At 38.4% G+C, this 20675-nt stretch overlaps 1 protein-coding gene across 6 annotated transcripts in view; it reads left to right on the plus strand.

The window, feature by feature from the left end:
• dach1 (dachshund family transcription factor 1) overlaps positions 1-7493 on the plus strand; it is a 399470-nt gene extending 391977 nt beyond the window's left edge. For all 6 annotated transcript variants that reach the window (XM_008106857.3, XM_062975577.1, XM_062975581.1 and 3 more), the window contains one exon: positions 4801-7493. In XM_008106857.3, the coding sequence (XP_008105064.2) occupies positions 4801-4818 (18 nt within the window). In that variant the 3' untranslated portion in view covers positions 4819-7493. The remainder of the gene's footprint in view (positions 1-4800) is intronic.
• Positions 7494-20675: the final 13182 nt, after the last annotated feature.

Below are 20675 nucleotides of genomic sequence, written 5' to 3' on the forward strand. Positions count from 1 at the left end.
CTAAAGAGTAACTATCAGGTGTCTCTTTGCCTTCCTGTTTTGTGTTCTTTTTCTTTTAAATTGATTTGGATTGACCAGCCTTTCTAAGAGAGGACAATTTGAAAGAGAGGACTGACAGGCCTTCAGATATTCTCCTCTGTAAAGTAAGATACATGGCTGCCGTACACTTAAATCTGTTAATCCTTTCAAGTTGTCTGGCACAGCATTACTGCACATCTTTTTCTAGAATAAAATATGTTGGTGAATAAAGCAGTCTTCCCAGTACTTTTGTTATGGGGTTAGCTTTCCTGTTATATCCCACTAAATCCACTTCACAATTTATGATATTTACTTAAGAGTTTCATGTGCATGATAGCTTTTAATTAAGTAGTTGAGCTCTCTCTTTAATTTTTTATTTTATTATTGTCTGGTTTATAATCCTATGTTGAAAAGTTACCACAAAGAAGACCAAATGAGTTCTTTGCTGAACCAAGTGCTAATTCATGCTTCCTTGGCTTACCACCGAAACAACAATGTCTTTCTCTGGAGAAGACCCTATACATTAAGAGCTTCTATTCTAATACACAAGACAAATGATATATTTTTTTCTGCTTTTTGTTTTTGTCTATATTGTAAACGCCTTATCTTTTCCCTTCAAAATCAGGGTAATACAGTTTGAACAAGTAATATATAATTGGCAGGCATATTTTTACAATCTTTTCCAGAAAAATTGTTGAAATGTAAAATTGTAAAGAATACAATTGGACAGTTTACAAAAGTCAGCCCATTAAATATTTTGTTCCAGACACTTTATTGACATTTACAAATAGATTAAATAATTTCAGTATATGGAAAACTGAAGGATAAATTCTTTTCACTTCAATATTATTTGTTCTATCACTGTTCCATGTTGATTTGTAATTTACCCGTACTAGTTCAGCATTTTGTTCTCACTTAAGAATTTACTACCTTAGTATTTGATTTGAATATTTTGTTATTATGTTCATTGGTTTTATTGCAGTACTCTTTAACTCACTAAAGAAATAGAGAATACACAAAACATAAGTTTAAGTTAGGGCCACTTTTATTAAACGATTTGCCTCAGTGCAGTCATATGCTGATCCTTCCTCAGCCTGTCATGGATGAACCACACAACCAAAAGTGGCTGGCTTCTGCCCTGCTAGTTCTCAACTATGAAGTAAAACTTTCCAGTTGACCTCCTTACTCAAGTTCCAGGTCTCAGAAGAGAGTTAAGCCCCAGGATAGACCCAAATATAGCCCCTATTTCCAAGTTTGAGTCTGAGAAGCAAGTCTTTCTTTTATCCAGTCAATGCCTGTGGAACAATCTCTTTGTTCCTCACAAAGTACTTGCAAAGTGGCCAAGCTATTTATTACAACACACCCATAATTATCTCATAATCCCACCAAGTGCAGAGTAGGGTAAGTGAAAATCCTCCAAGTCCGTAAAGTTGAAGGAAGGAGCCAAATATCCAGAGCACAAATTCCTCCTGCCACCTCTATTCCTGACAGGGCTATCAAAGCCAACTCTACCCACCCAAGACTCACTATTGGTTTTTAGCATTCTTGACACAGTTTAATGTGCTTTACAAATAGTAATTTTTGAGATCTGATTGTTTTTATGTATTTTAATGGGATGAGTGGGATGTTCTTAATAAGTTGATTTTAACCGTAAATCATTAAACAGTGCTGTTATGTTTCTAGTGGACATTAAGGTCTTGGAGGATGGGAAGTATCTATTCATTAATGATTAGCAAAGTGTTGTCAACCATGGGGTTAAATAAACTGATGAAGTGAAAAGTGGAGTCTCACTTGAGCAGTTTCCTCTTCTGGTCCTCACACCAAGCAGAGGATTTTGAATGACATCATTAATCTCTCTCCTGGCTTTGTAGTTCTGCTATTGAATACAGAGTTAGTGCTGAAGAAAACATTTATTATTCAAGATTTAAACCTGGATTGGGAGAGGCTGGCATTGCATGCATCACTGAGGGAAAATATCAGTCTGGATTAGGATTTGGAAAATATATTAAAATGGTAAAAAATTGTTTTTCTTGAGTGTCAAGAAACTATAATGGGGGGAAATAGTATGATAAAATCTTTGCAGTTCAGGACTTATTCTCCAGAAATTTCACATGTGGTTATTTTGTAAAGGAAACAACATTTTCCTGTGCAAGAAACATCATTTTCTTTGCAGAAAATAGCATATACACACATGGAAGGATATTAATTACTGCACAGAAAATGCTGTAGCTGAAGGCTTTTTTCACAAAATAATACATTTTGTTTTGAACAGAAGACACAAGAAAATAGTTTTCTGCATAGAAAATGTTCTAGGTGCAATGGCATGTGTGAATCTTGTACAGATATGTCTCAAACTATTAATTATTGAAAATGTCAGTCTTCAATGAGTTTCTTACAAGAAAAGGAAGAAAATTTCTAAAGTTGTGTTTATTTTTTAAAGTTTATTTTGTACAATTCTGCAAAATAACAATGGAGTCTACCCAGGCCTGTAGCCGGGGGGGGGGGGGTTTCAAACCACCCCCAAAATTTTTCAGGTTAAAAAAAAACCCTGGTTTACTCATGAATTTTAACTGGTTAACCAAATCCCCATGCCAAGTCTATGAGTCCCTCCAGGCACTATCTCAAGCAGATATTGACAGGTCTGTAGCTGGGGGGGGGAGGAGGGGGGGTTATCCTCCCCTGAAATTTTCAAAACCCCCTCCAAAATATTTTTCTGGCTACAGCCCTGAGTCTATCCTTAGTGCTTGTACATATGTTGTGTGATACATTCCACTTTCATTTGATGGACTTCCTATAGTCTTCCTAAATACATATTTTTAATTAACATTTAACTAACATTTAACTAATTTTGCATAATAAAAAATACCCATATTGCCCACGCATCACCCACCACATATTTTCTCTATACTGTTATCTTTAACCATGTGCACAGTTTACTTAATTTCTGTAAGATGATTATGATGTCTTCCCCCTTTTAACCCCAGTGCTGCAATGGGTTAAACCCTTGTACTGGCGGGACTGTTGGCCGAAAGGTCGGAGGTTCAAATCCGGGGAGTGGAGTGATCTCCCATCTATCACCTCTAGCTCCATGTGGGGACATGAGAGAAGCCTCCCACAGGATGGTAAAACATCAAACATCTGGGCGTCCCCTGGGCAGCATCCTTGCAGACAACCAATTGTCTCACACCAGAAGTAACTTGTAGTTTCTCAAATTGCTCCTAAAAGATAATTTTAAAAACCCTTTTTAACCTATGTCATATAAGTTATTATTTATTTATTTATTTATTTATTTATTTGCAGTATTTCTATTCCACCCTTCTCACCCCGAAGGGGACTCAGGGCGGATCACATTATATACATATAGGGCAAACATTCAATGCCCATATACACATAGAACAGAGACAGACGCAGAGGCAATTTAACCTTCTCCTGAGGGGATGTTCGATTCTGACCACAGGGGAGAGCAGCTGCTTCATCATCCACTGTGATGGCACTTCCTCATTCCAATGTCGTAAATTAGTTAAATTTGCCTCCCCACTTTATAAGTGGTACCTTATTCCTACTTGATAGATGCAACTATCTTTCGGGTGGCTAGGTCAGCAACGAGCAGGGCCTTTTTTTTTTAACTCATGACCTCATGGTCAGAGTGATTTATTGCAGCAGGCTGCTCACCAGCCTGCGCCACAGCCCGGCCCCAATTAAGTTATCCATTAATCCTAAAATGTTTAGATGGATTCTGGCTCTGGGAAATTGGTGGTCTATTTATTCTCATGAAGGTCACTCTCCATCTAAATGAGCTGTTACGTAATTTGGAAGATGTTCCCTACATCCGGTGTTACGACTAGAGATCCAAGGGATCTTGGTGGCACAATATATTTTTATGAACTATGACTTGTTTGCCAATGATCTCCTAGACCATAATGATCCAAGCTCTTGTAATCAGCAGGCTGGATTACTGTAATGTGGTACACATGGGCAACCTCTGAAGTTTTGAAAGTGTAGCAAGTTCAGAATTTGGCTGCTGATATTCTGACAACTTTATCTACACTATGGGCAGATCTACATTGATCCATTATCTCAGACTGATCCAGCATGACACTGTCCCAATTTGGAATTGGTTCAACTGTTTATACAGGAATAAAAGTGCAGGTTGCTCAAAACTTTGGGCCAGAATTTGGGGTATCCTGTGACTTTGGTTAACGTAAGTCAAGGCTTTGCCCTGGGTTGCCCTGGATCAACTCCATGTGGCATTTGGCTGCCTCAGAACTCATCCAGGGCCCCTTTGCAATAAGTGGTCAGTGTAGACACGCCACAAGCAATGTTGATTCTGTTTGGTTGCTTATTTCCAGCTATGTCTAATTTAAGGTGGTACTTTTAAATAATTGGTACTCTTTTCTAATGCCAGGGGTGGCTCATAATCTGTACTTTTTAATGTCAGCATGTTTCACACATAGCTATCATTGCTCTTGTCATAACACCGAAAGCAAATTAAATTGCCTTACTACTTAAAGAGATATGTAGAAGTTGTAGACATCTCTAGTGTTTAACAGTGTTGTGAGGGCAGTAGATGCAGCTTTCTCGAAAACTGTAAACCTTTATGAAGTATTGCGGTATTCCAATTATAGAAACTTGAAAGAAGCTTCATTAGACTTTAAATGGTAAAGCATGAAATGTATACATAATCATTACGTGATGAAATACACTTTTATCACTTCTTTGTTTTAAAGAATAACAGTGTTCAGTATTAATAGATTAAAATATTTTTTCTTATTTCTATTTTAGATGGAAGACTTTATTTGAAAACTACTGTCATGTACTGAACTTATTCCACTGAAGTTGTGTGTGCTATGATTCCAAGAACTCTGCAGTAAGACATTCACCATTTTGAAAGTTCTGCAAATACAAAGGTGCTTTCTGGGCAACTTGGCCACTTCATGTATCCATGTGCAAAGGGTTCTGAGCTTTTCTCCAAGAGCATTCTCCATTGGTTTCCTGGGACGTCTCCTTGTGTTGCAGAGAACAGTTCTACAACTTATGTAGCCCTCTTCTGGACAGCTCGCTAAAATTTTGCAGTTGGACACCTTGTACAGACAGACCAGAGCCAGACTTTGCATTGCCTTTGCAATGGGATATAAACTGTGTCTTCTGATTCACTGAGCACATCAAGCAAAACTTCCACAGTGTCCACTTCTGTACCTAAAGATTATTACGCCGTATGTAAACCAGCAAGACAGTAGAAAAGTGCATATTTCAGAGAGGGGCATGAGAGTCCTACGAACACAGAATAGGAACATACAAAAATGTACACAGGGTTTTTTTCCCATTCATATTCTAAGAGAATGTTATTTCTCTTAAAGACATGTTTTCTCCATTTAATTTCCAAGAGACCCACACAGTAGTATGTTACAGAAATCAAACATTTTGTCTTGGAGCTAGCGGGGGCAGGAGTTACACTATGTAACTTCTGTGATTGTTTGGTCACAATATCCTCTCTCTCAAAGTCAGTTTTATAAAGCTTCAAAATCTGTCATAACTTTCATTGTAAATTGGCAGTAGTTTGGGAAACGGGAAATGACAACAAGATGTTGCTACTTACTGAAACTGGTGGTCAGATGTACAGTATATAACCACAAACCACACCCAGAAGGTATTATGTATGCAGTAGAATACTAGATTTTAGGAAAACAACAATTTTAGATAATACGTTTTGTCACCCTGTTGGTCTGAACGACACCTTTCTAATTTTAACGCATGCAGGCATGTAAATATTTGTCCTGAAGTCACAGTATTAACAAACGGGATCGGAGGCGTCTGGGAATGACTGGGGCCACTTTTATTTGTATATTGGTCGGTGCTGTGAAATGGCACTTTTAAGAGTGAATTGTGGCTCATGAGGAAGTCATCCCGCCAGAAATATTTTTATATATTAATGTCATATAACTTCAACGTTGCTAAGAAGGAGAAAACACTCCCAGAGGCTAATCAGACACTTGATGTTATCGATCCAATACCACGTAGAGCTAAGTGATACAGTTGAAGTCTTTTGTCCTTCCAACCTACCTTGTCTTGAGCAAGGCTGGTTACGTGTTATTTTTCCTGTCTTTATAAATGCTATGATATCTGTTCTCCACCTTTGTGCTCATAATGGAAGCAAGCTGCAACACAGTGCTTACTACATTTAAAATTATCTTCTTTGCTCTGCATATTTCTCCACATTATCCCCTTAAAGACTACTTTGAAGCTAAGTGTCACCATAAGTGGTTATGTTTTCTCCATGTGTCACATTTATGCATATACAATATGCATGGCCGTATGGAAACATAATCACAATGATGAAATCTCAAAAATGCCTCACTTAAAGTAGTTCAGATGTTCAAGGACAACCACTTTCCAAATTTAAATTATATTTTTAAATTCAAGATTAGAATTTGTCAGGCTTGCTCACAATAATATTCCTCTGCTTCCCCCCCCCCCCCCCCAAAAAAAAAAAAAGATTTGGCCTACATTGATTTTATATCTATAATTCTTTCTTAAACAAAACATTCTGTGGATTTTTAAAAAATGTTAAGGATATATTGTCCCTCAAAATTATTACCTGATGCTTCATAACAGAAGCTGTCATCTTTCTTTTTAATTTTTTTGTTAAATATTCAGAAAATATGTATTCCTTTTTAAAGTTCAATCCTTAGTGGGTTAACAGCTGTCATTCGATGGATTTTATGACAAACTGCTAAATTATTTATATCAGGGGAGAAAGTTTTTTTAAATAAAATAAAATAAAACAAAAACTCCAAATGAAATCTATCGTAGTATCTCCATTGCTCTTGCTCCTTGCAAAGAATCACCTGTAAGTAGGTTTAATCATTTCTACAGTGTACATGTTCCAGAATCTTTGGGTATGCATCATTGTTTGGTTTGGTACATGCGTAAATGGAAATGCTGATACTAATGGGGGAAAGAAGTATATCTTATTAAAACAAGTGTAAATATTATGTTCATGAAATGCTACCGTATGATGAATTTGGGTTTCTTTGCCCCTCTTTAGTTAAAACCGTTTTTCTTTTGCCTAGATTATGAAGAAATGTGTTCATGTTATTGTTTAAAATGCTTTTTGTAATCTTAAAAGATATTAATGTCTAGTTGTTCTATATTATAACCATCTTTGCGCTCTATGCAAGCCCTTGGAACAGAACATTTTCATCTTCATGTAGGACCTATGAAAATTGTCTATTTTTATCTATATATTTAAAGTTTTCTAAAAATGATAAAAATGTTATTATGAATTTTGTTGTACAAAATCTGTACAAAAATCTGTTTTTACATCATAATGCAAGAATTGGAAAAATTTTCTATGGTAGCCTAGTTATTTGAGCCTGGTTTCAATGTGAGAACCACGTTTACTGGTATTGTATTTAATTTTCTTTTCTCCCCCTCCTCCTTTTCAACAATCTGCTAATAAAACTGTCTGAAATCTGCCTGTGACTTTATTTACAGTTCATCTTTATTAAATTTTGTGAAACACGTAACATCGTAGGGATATTTACTTTCTAATGGGAGGCTTCTTAAAACAACACAAGTCAGCTCTTTGCAATGCGAGAAGAACAATGCTGAATGATTTTATTTAACATGCAACTGCTTCTACCTCTAATATGAATTACTGTGGTGAAGGAGAAAAAACACATCATGAAAGCACACTCTGTGGTTATTGTTTAACAAGCAGATTTTCCATATTTTGTTTCTTGCCAGCTAAGCAAACTGCCCCCATCTGCATGATTTATTTATGTACATTTCTCAGTTTATGAAGCTGTTATTTGTACCTTTTTCCTCTTTATATTGTGATATTCCCAGGATTCTTATTTTACAAAGCTTTGTGCTGAATAATGTAAAGTGGACACATTGATGGAACAAAACATGTTATTTCCATAACTACAAGAGTGTGGATGATTTCTTGCTGTAACCCACTTTCTTGAGCATCTCTACCCACCCACTCTTGCTTTCTCTGTCAAATTCCCATCATCAGCTTCTGCAAGTATTTGGAAACTTTTAAAATCTTAATGCGTTTTCTCACTTGACACATGTTAAAGATTAGAGAAGGATTTTAAAATAATGCTGCATTGCAAGATGAGCAGATATGCTCATGGCTATGAGGAAGATCTTGTTTTCAGGAAATCATTTTGTTTCAAAGAGGTACATTTTTAAAAAATGTGCTGGGTGTTTTCCTTCTTTTCTTTCAGGAATCTCAATGAGAATTCCACTTCTGTTCTGAAGATTTATATCTTTGCAATAATACAAAGAAGACCCCTGAAATAATATGTGGATGTTTATATTCCAAGCCTCGGTCTGATGTAATTGGTAATGGAAGACCTCCCTTAAATAACCTTGCAAGGCATGTCACAAAAAACAGTTGTCTTGCATAAGAATTTACCCATGTAGGAAAATTCGTGTTTACCAAAATATATGATGTATGGCATGATTATTTTTGAGGCAAAAATATTAACAAGTAAAACTACCTTGCTTTTGGTATAGGTTACTTACATTTGAAAACAAGCTAGAATAGTTGTAGAGTTGTTTTGTTTCGGGTTGGTTTGCTTTTCATAACCACTGTCGTTCCCGAATCCACACAGCCAAATACAAAATAGCTCACAGTGGAATAAAAATATTTCTTTACACTAGATTGGTAAAGAATTTTATTGCACAGGAAAGAGTTCCTAAGATTTTTTAAAAAGAGCCTAGTTCTGGAACCATCACTATAATATAGTTATCTACAACATGGTATATAAATGTACCAAAACCTGTTTCTCAATTGAGAAAATCTATAAGTATTAGATAATGGAGGAAAATATTTGATTCAATGGCTGAGCTAAACTTCAAAAATGAAAGAAATTATATTTTGTCTTTCGTCGTGTTATTGTTCCACCTTTTTCCCAACCCTTGGATTTAAAGCAGATCAAAAATTTCAAATGCGCAAGTAAAAGCTCTCATCACTAGAACACACACAACTGTTAAAAATATAATTAAGCTATCAAAAGAATGAAAAAAGCATCTAAAAGCAAAATAAATAAAGATAATAGGACACAGTATAACCAAGATAAAGGTAAAGGTTTCCCCTGCCGTTAAGTCCAGTCATGTCTGACTCTGGGGGTTGGTGCTCATCTCCATTTCTAAGCCGAAGAGCCGGCGTTGTCCATAGACATCTCCAAGGTCATGTGGCCGGCATGACTGCATGGAGCGCCGTTACCTTCCCGCCGGAGCGATACCTATTGATCTACTTACATTGGCATGTTTTCGTACTGCTAGGTTGGCAAAAGCTGGAGCTAATAGTGGGCGCTCACTCTGCTCCCGGGATTTGAACCTGGGACCTTTCAGTCTGCAAGTTCAGCAGCTCAGTGCTTTAACACACTTTGCCACCGGGGCTCCCAAGTAACCAAAGACCGATCAAAACGGAAAGTGTTCATTTACCACCAGAAGGATACCATGGAAGAGACGCATCTGTGTGTCCACCCGATGTACCTGTGAGGAATAGTGGGACAGAGAAAAAGGCCTCCGTTCAAGATTTTTAAACCCATGAGACAACACAATCCAGATAGCCTGGATCAAAAACATTTGATGTTTTATTGCTCATAAACAGCACTGAATTTGAACATTCATGTTAATAGATTGTGTTAAAAATGACTAAAATAAGTGAGCAAACAGCCAATGGTCTCTACTCCCCATTTGTATGAGTTTTTCTTTCATGCCTGAACTACACACCTCCCTGGGGTGATGCATGCAGGAAAGTTAAGGAGACACAGCACAACTCCCATATCCATAAACTTGAAACCATGGATAACAGTAAACTCTCTATTTTGACTATACATACCATAGAATCTCACTGGAGGACCTGGAGAAGCCTATAAACACTTCTGGAAAGTATTTTGAGGGATCTGGTAAGTGGAACCATGATATCACATCTATGGATAAGGAAGACATCCTGTACCTCCTTTTTTGTATTTTGTTGTTGACATACTGCTGAGGACATGTCTGGCAGCTAGAAAGGGGAGAAAGAGTATGTCCAGGAGCCATGTACCATGTGTCAATATGAAGCGAATTGGGAGATGGGTCTCAGCAGGCATTAAGAATACCCAGGCCTGGAACCAGCTCCGTCTCTTGTGTTTCTTGCAATTTCAGCCAAGTGCTCACAAGCTAAGGCTATTTCCTCCCCCACATTTGATCACAGTACACAGGCAAGTGAATGAGCATGTGAGTTAGAACATCTAGAGGCAACATTTTTTCTTATTAATGATATGCCATGGCCCCCTCCAGATGTTTTTGAACCTCATCTCCTTTTCCAAGCCAACAATAAATGATTAGGAATAATAGGTTAATTCTAATGCTTATTCTGCAGAGTGAAAGAATTAATGTTGCATTGAGCAACGAGGGTGTTCTGCTTCAACTACCACTACATCAATAGCTACAGTGCTACAAGAAAATAACCAAATAAAAATGCAATCCCCGTTAAAATACAATTGACACTATACCTTCCAATATTTCACAGATGAAAACTGAGACAGGTGGAGAAACAACAGCAAATTGTGGTTGAGCTCACCAGCAAACCCTCGCCTAAAACAATGAGCCTGGATATGGCTAGATGGAGAATATGATGGGAAAGGATTGCATCAAAGTACAAGTGAAGAATGCTCATTTCACCTTAAAAGGGGAAAACAAAAATGAGAACAGTTTGCCTCCCTGAGATGTTAGTTTTCTGTCTATATGGTACATTTGTGCCCAGAAGAGTATTAATGGGTTCAGCCCGACTGCCATAGTTTAGGACTGGAAAGGTGTAAATACCTTGACAAAATCACTTTGGCAGCAATGCTTCAGACCAGCCACAGATTTTGTGGCTCATGTAGTGACACAGCATTCTATCAATCCATAGTTGCTTTAGGTGAACGAGCTCCATGTGCATTTTTGCAATTGAACAGATGTCCTATTTTCAGCACATTGAAGCACTTCCAATAAGCCACTATGCCTTTCTTTTTGTAGGATGCGATGGGATAAAAAGAGAAAGAGTATCAGTTGCATTTGTATACTCTGCTGTGCTCTAAATATATGACATGTGAAGAGTATTCTCCTTTAATCCAAAGTGACAAAGCTTCATTTAAAATTTCATTTGAAATTAATTGTGTAAATCATTGGTGAGGTTATTATATTAGTATCAGTAAGCATTTGGCCCATGAATTTGATTACTGAATTAATAAGATTGTTCTTATTTATTCATTCATGCTGTCAGCCCTGCATTTTAAGCATCAGGAAAAAATTGCACACAGGAGTTTTATTTCTCCATGAGTATAACATCTCTTCCCCACCTGGATTGATTTAAACATGATACTGGGTAAGTGAGAGAAAACAACATGTGTCAAATGAACTAAATATATTTAAGCTGCACTAAAACTATACTTGCACATATACTGTGTAACACTGCACTGTTATGTTAATGCTGCATTTAATACATTTAAGCGGATTTAAAGTTATGCTCAACTAAGAGCTACATCATAGCATGGCGTTGACAAGCAAATAGCCCCACACACATCAGCTGAAATGCCATATTAAATAGCAAGTGCATACAATTAAGTTTATCTTACATGTTTTTATTAACTTTATCTCTGTTGATAGATTGGGTCAAATGCACTCTGACATCTTTCAGAGGGAGGCACAGAGTCCATTTTCTAGGAAATCCTCAGTCAAGATGAAATATGAATTAAGGTGTTTCTAGGCTGAATTCATGGACAACCCGTTGTCTTGGATGTAAAGAGACGTGGCCTCAGAACTGGTTGAGTCCCCTCCTTCTGACACTGTAAGAAGAAGTAGATGGGTTCCCGATAAGTCCATGGCCTAACTCGTTCACTTTTCTTTCTCATTCAGTGATGAAAATAAAGGTATTGTGCATAGGCTGGAGACATGTGTGCTATGACTGTAAGGTCAGTGTGATGTATTGTTGCTAATACCAGTAATTCATAATGCATGGCTATTGCAATGTTATAATTGTGCCTCTGTTAATGACATATCGTTAAAAATGCTAACTGTCACATACTGGTTGTGCTGTTTTTTTTCTGTTTTGCAATTTGAACTGCTATTAACCTCCATGAATTATGGCAACTAAAAGAAAAGATAAGGACTCAACCCATCATTGAGTTTTACATTCTAACCATATCGTACTTAATACCTCCTCCAAAAGTATTATATTTGTTTGATTCCAAAGATTGTGGCAGAAAGGAGCTCAAGGGCCGATGTCCAGCTTTTTAAAAGAAAAAATTGATATCAATAAATGGTAACTTTTTGGATTAATGGAGGGTCAATAACTAGTTGACATGACTCCTGTGGGATCTCACCTGCTCCTTAGGACTAAGATACATCTCAATATAAGTTTCAGGAAACATGAACAGGAACCTGAAAATGCTTTTGTTTCCTGGTTGTGGACATTTCTTTATATACTATGAGGACAGAATGCTAGCCCTGCAGGATGCACACATTGGACCCACCTACTCTTCAGACAATTTCAGCTTCACTTTTCTGCAAGGCTTAGGCAATTCCTTTCAAATTGTGACATGCATTTTAATAGCCTTACAACCACACAGAAACAAATGGAATCAGTGGTAGCACAACTGGAACATTAACCCTAGTTTAGGCAAGTTCATACCTCTCCTCATCAGAAGACAACTGCATGATGCATTGTAGTGTACTTTCTTATCCTAACCTACCTCACCAAATTGCTTTGAGGATAAGATAAAATAAATCTTGCTGTAATCTACCTTAATCTCCTTCACAACAAATACAGAAATTCCATTTTTCCACTGTGATCTCAATGTCAAGGGTGTTATAAAATTTCATATCTTCTGAACAACTCTGATGCATTCTTTTCTGAGACTGTTGTAAATTTTATTCTTGAGATTAGTAACTTTTAAGTATGTTTTCCTCTTTATCTGTGTCTTCCTCTTGTTGTATATGCCTATGTTATGATTTTGTTGTTGTATGCCAATAAAGGCTGTTTGTGTGTGTCCTTAACAACAAGATAGTGCAATATACTATTAAGAGGGAAAAATATGTGTGTGTGTGTGTGGGGGGGGGGGGATAGATAGATAGATAGATAGATAGATAGATAGATAGATAGATAGATAGATAGATAGATAGATAGATAGATAGATATTAGTGTGGTCAAACTGTACCACAGGAATGGAATGGAACCCAAACCTTCAGTGTTTGGAGCTAGCATATTGTATAAAGTCCAGAGAATTATTTCAACCCCATTTATAACTTTTATGATTAGATGTGTTTTTGTAACACATTTTGGGCTGAAAAGAAACACTACTTGAAGGCAATGTGATCAGGCATACAAATGTAAATTTAGGTCCCTAGACCTAAATCAAACATTGTGCATGACCATGTTCAGTTAGAATTAGTAGCTCATCAATGACTCCTTGTTGCTTGTATCTTTAGTACATAATTTGTTTGTTGTTGCCTGCCTTCAAGTTGTTTCCAACTAATAGAGATGTTAATGTGAACCTACCATGGGGGGCAGTTTCTTGGAAATATTTGTTCAAAGGGGGTTTGCCTTTCCTTCCTATGAGGTTAAGAGACTGCTTTCCCACAGGCCACCAAGTGCGTTTTTGTGGCTGAGTAGTGAATCAAACCCATGTCTCCAGAGTCCTTGTCCAACACCCAAACCACTACATCATTATGGCTGTCTCACATAATGTGGTTACATAAATCTAATAGCTCAAGATACTCTGCTATGGCTTCGGATTGCTCAAAGGTGAGGAACATTTGGCCTTTCAGAAGTTTTTGTCTACATCTTCTATTATCCCTTGCTGCTGCTGAATTGCATAGTCGTTTCCGACTCTTCATGACCTCATGGACCAGTCCACGCCAGAGCTCCCTGTTGGCTGTCGCCGCGCCCAGTTCCTTCAAGGTCAAGCCAATCACTTCAAAGATACCATCCACCCATCACACCCTTGGTTGTCCTCTCTTCCTTTTTCCTTCCATTTTCCCCAGCATCGTGATCTTATCCCTTATCAGTGGTCATACTGGTAGAGAGCTGATAGTCACTGCAAACTCTAACACTCTTCTGTAGGCTTGTCACAATTATTTCCAACTACAGGATCGGTTTGTAGCCATGAAACATCTCTCCCCCCCCCTTTCCCATATTATCATTGCTCAACTCAAATAGTAATTTAATAACACATACTGTAGTTACATTGAACAAAGGCATGAGAATGGAAATCCACATTAGGACTTCTTCCTTCCTGGTTTTCTTCTTTTACAGCTGGAGAAATACAAGGCTGTTCCAAAAACAGCATATGAATCATTGCTGCTCTTCTCCTAAGTATAATACCCATGTGTGGATTTATCAGCAGACTTTCAGTTTGATAAACTGTTGGCATGTAAATATTTCCGTGAAGAAATTCCAGTCCAGCTGCTTCTGTTTACAGCTCTATCAATGGTTAACCCCATTGAATGTGCACTGTCAGGATCTCTATTATAATTGCAGCATGTCTAATTGTTGATTAATTAAAAAGAAGAAGAAAACTAAATTATACATATTTTCGGGAGTTTGGAGCAATGCCAAGATTTACATTTGTTGTGCAAACTGTACTATGCTAAGTTCATCTGCTTTCCTGCTCTCAGCAAACTCTTACTTGATTTGTATTGATCTTGTTTATTTTCTCATTGGAAACTCTCAAAATGATACACAATTCAGTTGAAACAAAGGACACAAGTTTCACTTGATTTGCATGGGCACGAATCCTATTGATCCCAAGGACATCAACTTGTCATAAACCCTTAGACATTCTTAACCTAAATCATGCTGAAGTACTTGTAACCCTATGTACCGCCACATTCATCCCTCTTGCCTTGCCCAAACCACATTTTTCTGTTATCTCTAAATCTACATTTAGGGACAGGAATGTGCTGCTCTGTATATGCTGCTGTGTATTTCAGGCCCCATTTACACTACCATATAATCTAGTTTCTGATCTAAGATTATCTGCTTTGAACTGGATTATATGGCAGTGTAGACTCATATAACCCAGTTCAAAGCAGATAATCTGGGATCAAATACTGATTTATATGGCAGTGTAATCCTGCCTCAGGCATCCTCTGTTTCCCTTGTCATCTTGATGGTCATCTCACTCAGTTCTGCAATGTATTTCTTGTATTCAATTCCAATTGTCTCCACCCGGGGAGAGTGCGGATGAGCTCCCTCTATCAGCTCTAGCTCCATGCGGGGACATGAGAGAAGCCTCCCACAAGGATGGTAAAACATCAAAACATCCAGGCGTCCCCTGGGCAACATCCTTGCAGATGGCCAATTCTCTCACTCCAGAAGCGACTTGAAGTTTCTCAAGTGGCTCCTGACACGAAAAAATTCCAATAAACCACATACATTCATTGGTTGGCTGTAGAAATGAATCCCACAGTTCTGGAGAGTGAGATGCACAGCACACACTGGGACTTTTCTGTCAGCAGCAATATTTGCCCGTTGAAAGCTCTGGGAGAAAATTTCTGGTAGGATCATTCTGAGCCCTGTGAAATGCAAATGCTGGCATGTTGCCTTGGTCCAAGTGGGCTTATTCTTTAGTAAATCTGGCTAAGATTACAATCTTGGTCTTTTTCAGGTGGGCTGTTGTTGTGGTTGTTGTTCTTTTCATGTTTGAAGCCTATCATTCATCCATCCCTGCTTAGTTATTCCAAATATATCATTGCATGTATTGGGAAGGGAGAAATTGTTTCATAAGACAAGTTCTCTTCTTAACTAATTTGATAATTGGAAACCATCTATGTAAAATGAAATACTGCTCTCATCTAAGGCACTGGTGACAACTGAGCATTACAGCTGTACTATTGTATTGAACATTAATAAAATTTTACTGAAGCTTTTAATGACAAAAGCTGCTACTTCTTTTGTTACATATTCTTACACCCCCCCCCACCAGACTGACCCACCACCCAATGTTTGAATGTCGAGAACTACAGAATACCATAAGGCGAGTGTAACTCTTGTTTGAGTGTATTATTGATTACATCTAACATTCATAATGTCACTTGAAAATATTTAACCGAATGATTCATTCACTTTACACATAATCAGCTTGTGAGTTTTATGACTAAGTATGACACTATGAATAATACATTCAGTCACCAGAGTCTGATATATTTATCTTTCTCAAGTACATTAACAGAAATGAAACATTGTCCGATAACATGTTTCTGCAGTTAGGAGGACTTGCTGGGAAATAACGTTGGCCTGCTATGTAGGAAAAGGTGTTATTTAGAAAACAATTAAACTGGAAAGCATCTCATACCTGAGCTTCATTTATTTATTATATTTATACTTTCCTTGTTCTGCAAAGATCCCTATATATTGAGACCCATGCCACCGTAATGCCACAATAAGCCATTATATTAGATCAAGTCCATGTTGCAAACAACTCTTGTCTCAGAAGTTTGAGAGTGGGGTAATGGAGGGATATGTGTGCCATGTTTTACATTCCATTCTACTAATGCTGACCAGTGGATTGAGATATATAGTCATGAAACATTTCACTCCTGTTCTTTCTTCTTTGGGCAGCTTGGTCAAATGCCTCTAGGAAATCCAACAATCTTGTCTCGAAGACAATATATTATGCTTCCCACCAGCTATCATTATGGAAATTCCATTCCTTTACTTAGTATGCATCTATCCCACCTCTCAACCTTATTTTATCCCTAAAGAAATTATATAGGGAAAAGCTTGGCTGCCAGGACCTGAAGGCAACAGCCCCCTCCATAACATGGAATTCATTCAGGAACATGGTACTTCTGAATTGAGGTTTCATGGAGCTGTCAGGCCTAGTGGCAGTGTATTTTATATACTCTGCACAGGAATCAGGGGGAGGGTTTACCAAAACAAATACACATTCTGTGTAGAAAATACCTTTTTGTCCCAGGAACAATTTCCCCGCATAGTCCCAAAATATCAAAATTGCCCAGAAACACCTGAAGTGGAAAGAGGAAGTCCAGACACCAGTTCTTACCTTTAAAATCTTATAATGACCATCTAGAGCAGGGGTTCTCAAACTGTGCTCCGCAGAGCCTTTGGAGCTTTGTGAGTGATAATGAGGGGCTTCATGGTGCCATGATGCTTCCCACCACCTCCTCTACTATTACTACGACTAGCACTATTACTACAGAGGCTGGATTGCTATCTGCCAGGGGCGCTTTGTGCTTTTCGTGCATGGCATAACGGGGTTGGACTAGATGGCACCTGAGGTCTTCCACTATAATACTGGTTGACTGGATGGCCCCTAGTGTTGCTATTATTATTATTATTATTATTATTATTATTATTATTATTATTATTATTATTATTATTACAAAGGCTGGAAGGCTATCTGTTGGCATGTTTTGATTGTGCTTCTCCTGCATGGCAGAAAGGATTGGACTGGATGGCACCTGGCGTCTTCCACTGTAATACTGTTAAGTTTATGTTGGTTAAAATTGTTCTTCATTCTAAATATTGTATTGTTTTTTTCTTTCTTTTCTTTTTTTGCACTACAAATGAGATATGTACAGTGTGCATAATAGGCATTTGTTGATTATTTTTCAGTTAGTTCATGCAAATACTCTTTATTTATCTCCCACTGGCCTAGCTATGGAGTCCGGTGGCGCAATGGGTTAAACCCTTGTGCCAGCAGCAGGCATGTAGCCGGAGGGTGGGGGGGGGGGCTTGAGGGGCTTCAGCCCCCCCCCCCCGAAATTCTCAGCGTGGTACGCAAGAAGGCCTTACATTTATTATTTTAACTGTTATGTTTATTCATATCATGATCTGATCACCATGCTCAATATATCCCATATGCATGGGGGTATTGGGATAACAATAGAAAAGGTTTGCTAAGGTAGACCCCCCCCCCCAAATCCAGACTCAGTCCCCCCAATCAAAATCCTGGCTACGGGCCTGGCCGGCAGGACTACTGTCCGACAGATCAGTGGTTCGAATCCGAGGAGAGTGGGTGAACTCCCATCTGCCAGCTCCAGCTTCCCATGCAGGTACTCAAGAGAAGCCTTCCACAAGGATGGTAAAACATCAAACATCTGGGCATTCCCTGGCCAACATCCTTGCATACGGCCCATTCTCTCACACCAGAAGTGATTGGTGTGTGAGAGAAAAAACTGGCCCAGCTTATCTGTCAAATTTTAAATCACAATGCAGTCCCTGTGTCCAAAAGTTTGCCCATGCCTGATATATATACAATATACATTATATAATATATAATATATAAACATTTCTTGGGGCTCCACGAGAAACTTGGGGCTTCCCAAAGGGCCCCATGGCTGATAAAAGTTTGAGATCCCCTGATCTAGAAGAACAAGCTGGTGAAATGGCCCACACTGCACGTCAAAGGCCAGAGCCAGAGCCTGGCCTTTTGTTCTAAACCTGGATGTTCTTATAACTGCTTGAAGAAAGTGTACATTTCCCTTCGTAACACACCATTAAAAATGTAATAAAACTCTTCCATGCCTCCAATATGACTGATTTTTAAACTCTTAAACTAAGGAGGTCCACTTTCTTTCACCTTTACTCACTTCTTTGGTGACCTGAACTGCACTTTTTCTGGGGCTGGGCTTTCACACTATACGATTACAGCTATGATCCCACTTTAAGGCTGGATCTACACTGCTCTATATCACAGGATCTGATCCCAGATTATCTGGCAGTGTAGACTCATATAGTCTAGTTCCAAGCAGATAATCTTCAATCAGATCCTGGGATATGGGGGAGTGTAGATCCAGCCCGAGGCCCCTTCTACACTACTATATAATTTAGGTTATTAAAGCAGATAATCCACATTGTCTGCTTTGAACTGGGTTATATGAGTCTACATTGCCATATAATCCCATTAAAAGTGGATAATCTGGATTTTATATGGCAGTATAGAAGTGACCTTAGTCAACGTAACCCCCTTCTGCACTGCCATATAAAATCCAGATTATTTGCTTTGTACTGAATTATATAGCTATGTAAACAAATCCCGGGAGCGGAGTGAGCGCCCACTGTTGCTCCAGCTTCTGCCAACCTAGCAGTTCGAAAACATGCCAATGTGAGTAGATCAATAGGTACCGCTCCGGCGGAAAGGTAACGGCATTCCATGCAGTCATGCCGGCCACATGACCTTGGAGGCATCTACGGACAACGCCGGCTCTTCGGCTTAGAAATGCAGATGAGCACCAACCCCCAGAGTCAGAAATGACTGGACTTAACGTCAGGGGAAACCTTTACCTTTTAAACTTACATAATCCAGTTCAAAGCAGATAATGTGGATTATCTGCTTTGATAATTTGAATTATATGGCAGTTTGGAAGGGGCCAGAGAAGTTCATATTTGTACAGTAGAGTCTCACTTATCCAACACTCGCTTATCCAACGTGCTGGGTTATCCAACGCATTTTTGTAGTCAATATTTTCAATACATCATGATATTTTGGTGCTAAATTTGTAAATACAGTAATTACTACATAGCATTACTGCGTATTGAACTACTTTTTCTGTCAAATTTGTTGTTAAACATGACGTTTTGGTGCTTAATTTGTAAAACCATAACCTAATTTGATGTTTAATAGGCTTTTCCTTAATCCCTTCTTATTATCCAACATATTTGCTTATCCAAGATTCTGCTGGCCCGTTTATGTTGGATAAGTGAGACTCTACTGTACTTAGATAAAGTATCCTATGTGCCCAATTTATTTCCTCCATGAAAACAGAGAAATAGAAAGACAGACAGACAGACAGATGAAGAAACACTGAAATATTTTCCCTGTCTCCAACCTTTTTCAGTGCACCTACTGGTGAACACAAATTAGCTTATGAAGTTATTTGCACCAGTGCATTGCAGCTAAATAAGTATACTGTGAATGTTATAAGAAAGCAAGCAGGGAGTGGGGAGTGGGATTTGCCCTTATTTACTCATTCATACCAAATTATTATCAGGCACATTAATTTTTTTTGCTTAATCTTAAGCAATTTGCTTTTATGCAAAACTGGTTCTGCATTATTGAACAGAGAGTCTCATCTTGATTATTTGTGGCTGGTTTGACTGTAAGTACAATCCACCCTGACTGTAAGTCCACCCGTGGGAGCCAAACAATTTGGTTGTTATTATAATGATGTGGGGCTTGTCATAATGTGGTTAGAGTGGTGTCTAAGGGGAAAGGGAGGTGAGCCAGCAGCCTCTGCTAAAGGTTCCTGCTCCTGGCTCTCTTACAGGCCGCGCGGCGGAAGCTCGGCAAAAGCACTGCAGCCTTTCCTTTCTCTTCATCACCAGTCTTCAAGCAGGAAAGTATCTTCCCATGGACTGCTTTGATCCTAATAAGAGCGCACGTTCGAAACAGGAAAAAACGCTGTATCTGTTCCTTCAGGCAATTTGTTCAGAGCACAATTCACAACTGATGAATACTTGGTGACACTGAATGGTCCAATGAAGATCGGTGCTAATTTTGCAGTCAGGCTCTCGTTTGCATATGTGCATGTCTGCTGATGGTGGCCGCTTGTCTTTTTTTTTTTATAGTAATAACTCCCCTCTAACCAGGTCAGGAGCATTTGCAAGTCTATTTCTTTTTCTATGTGCATGGGGCATGGATTGTGCT

Source organism: Anolis carolinensis, chromosome 3 (genome assembly GCF_035594765.1).
Source record: "Anolis carolinensis isolate JA03-04 chromosome 3, rAnoCar3.1.pri, whole genome shotgun sequence".
Taxonomy (NCBI): domain Eukaryota; kingdom Metazoa; phylum Chordata; class Lepidosauria; order Squamata; family Dactyloidae; genus Anolis; species Anolis carolinensis.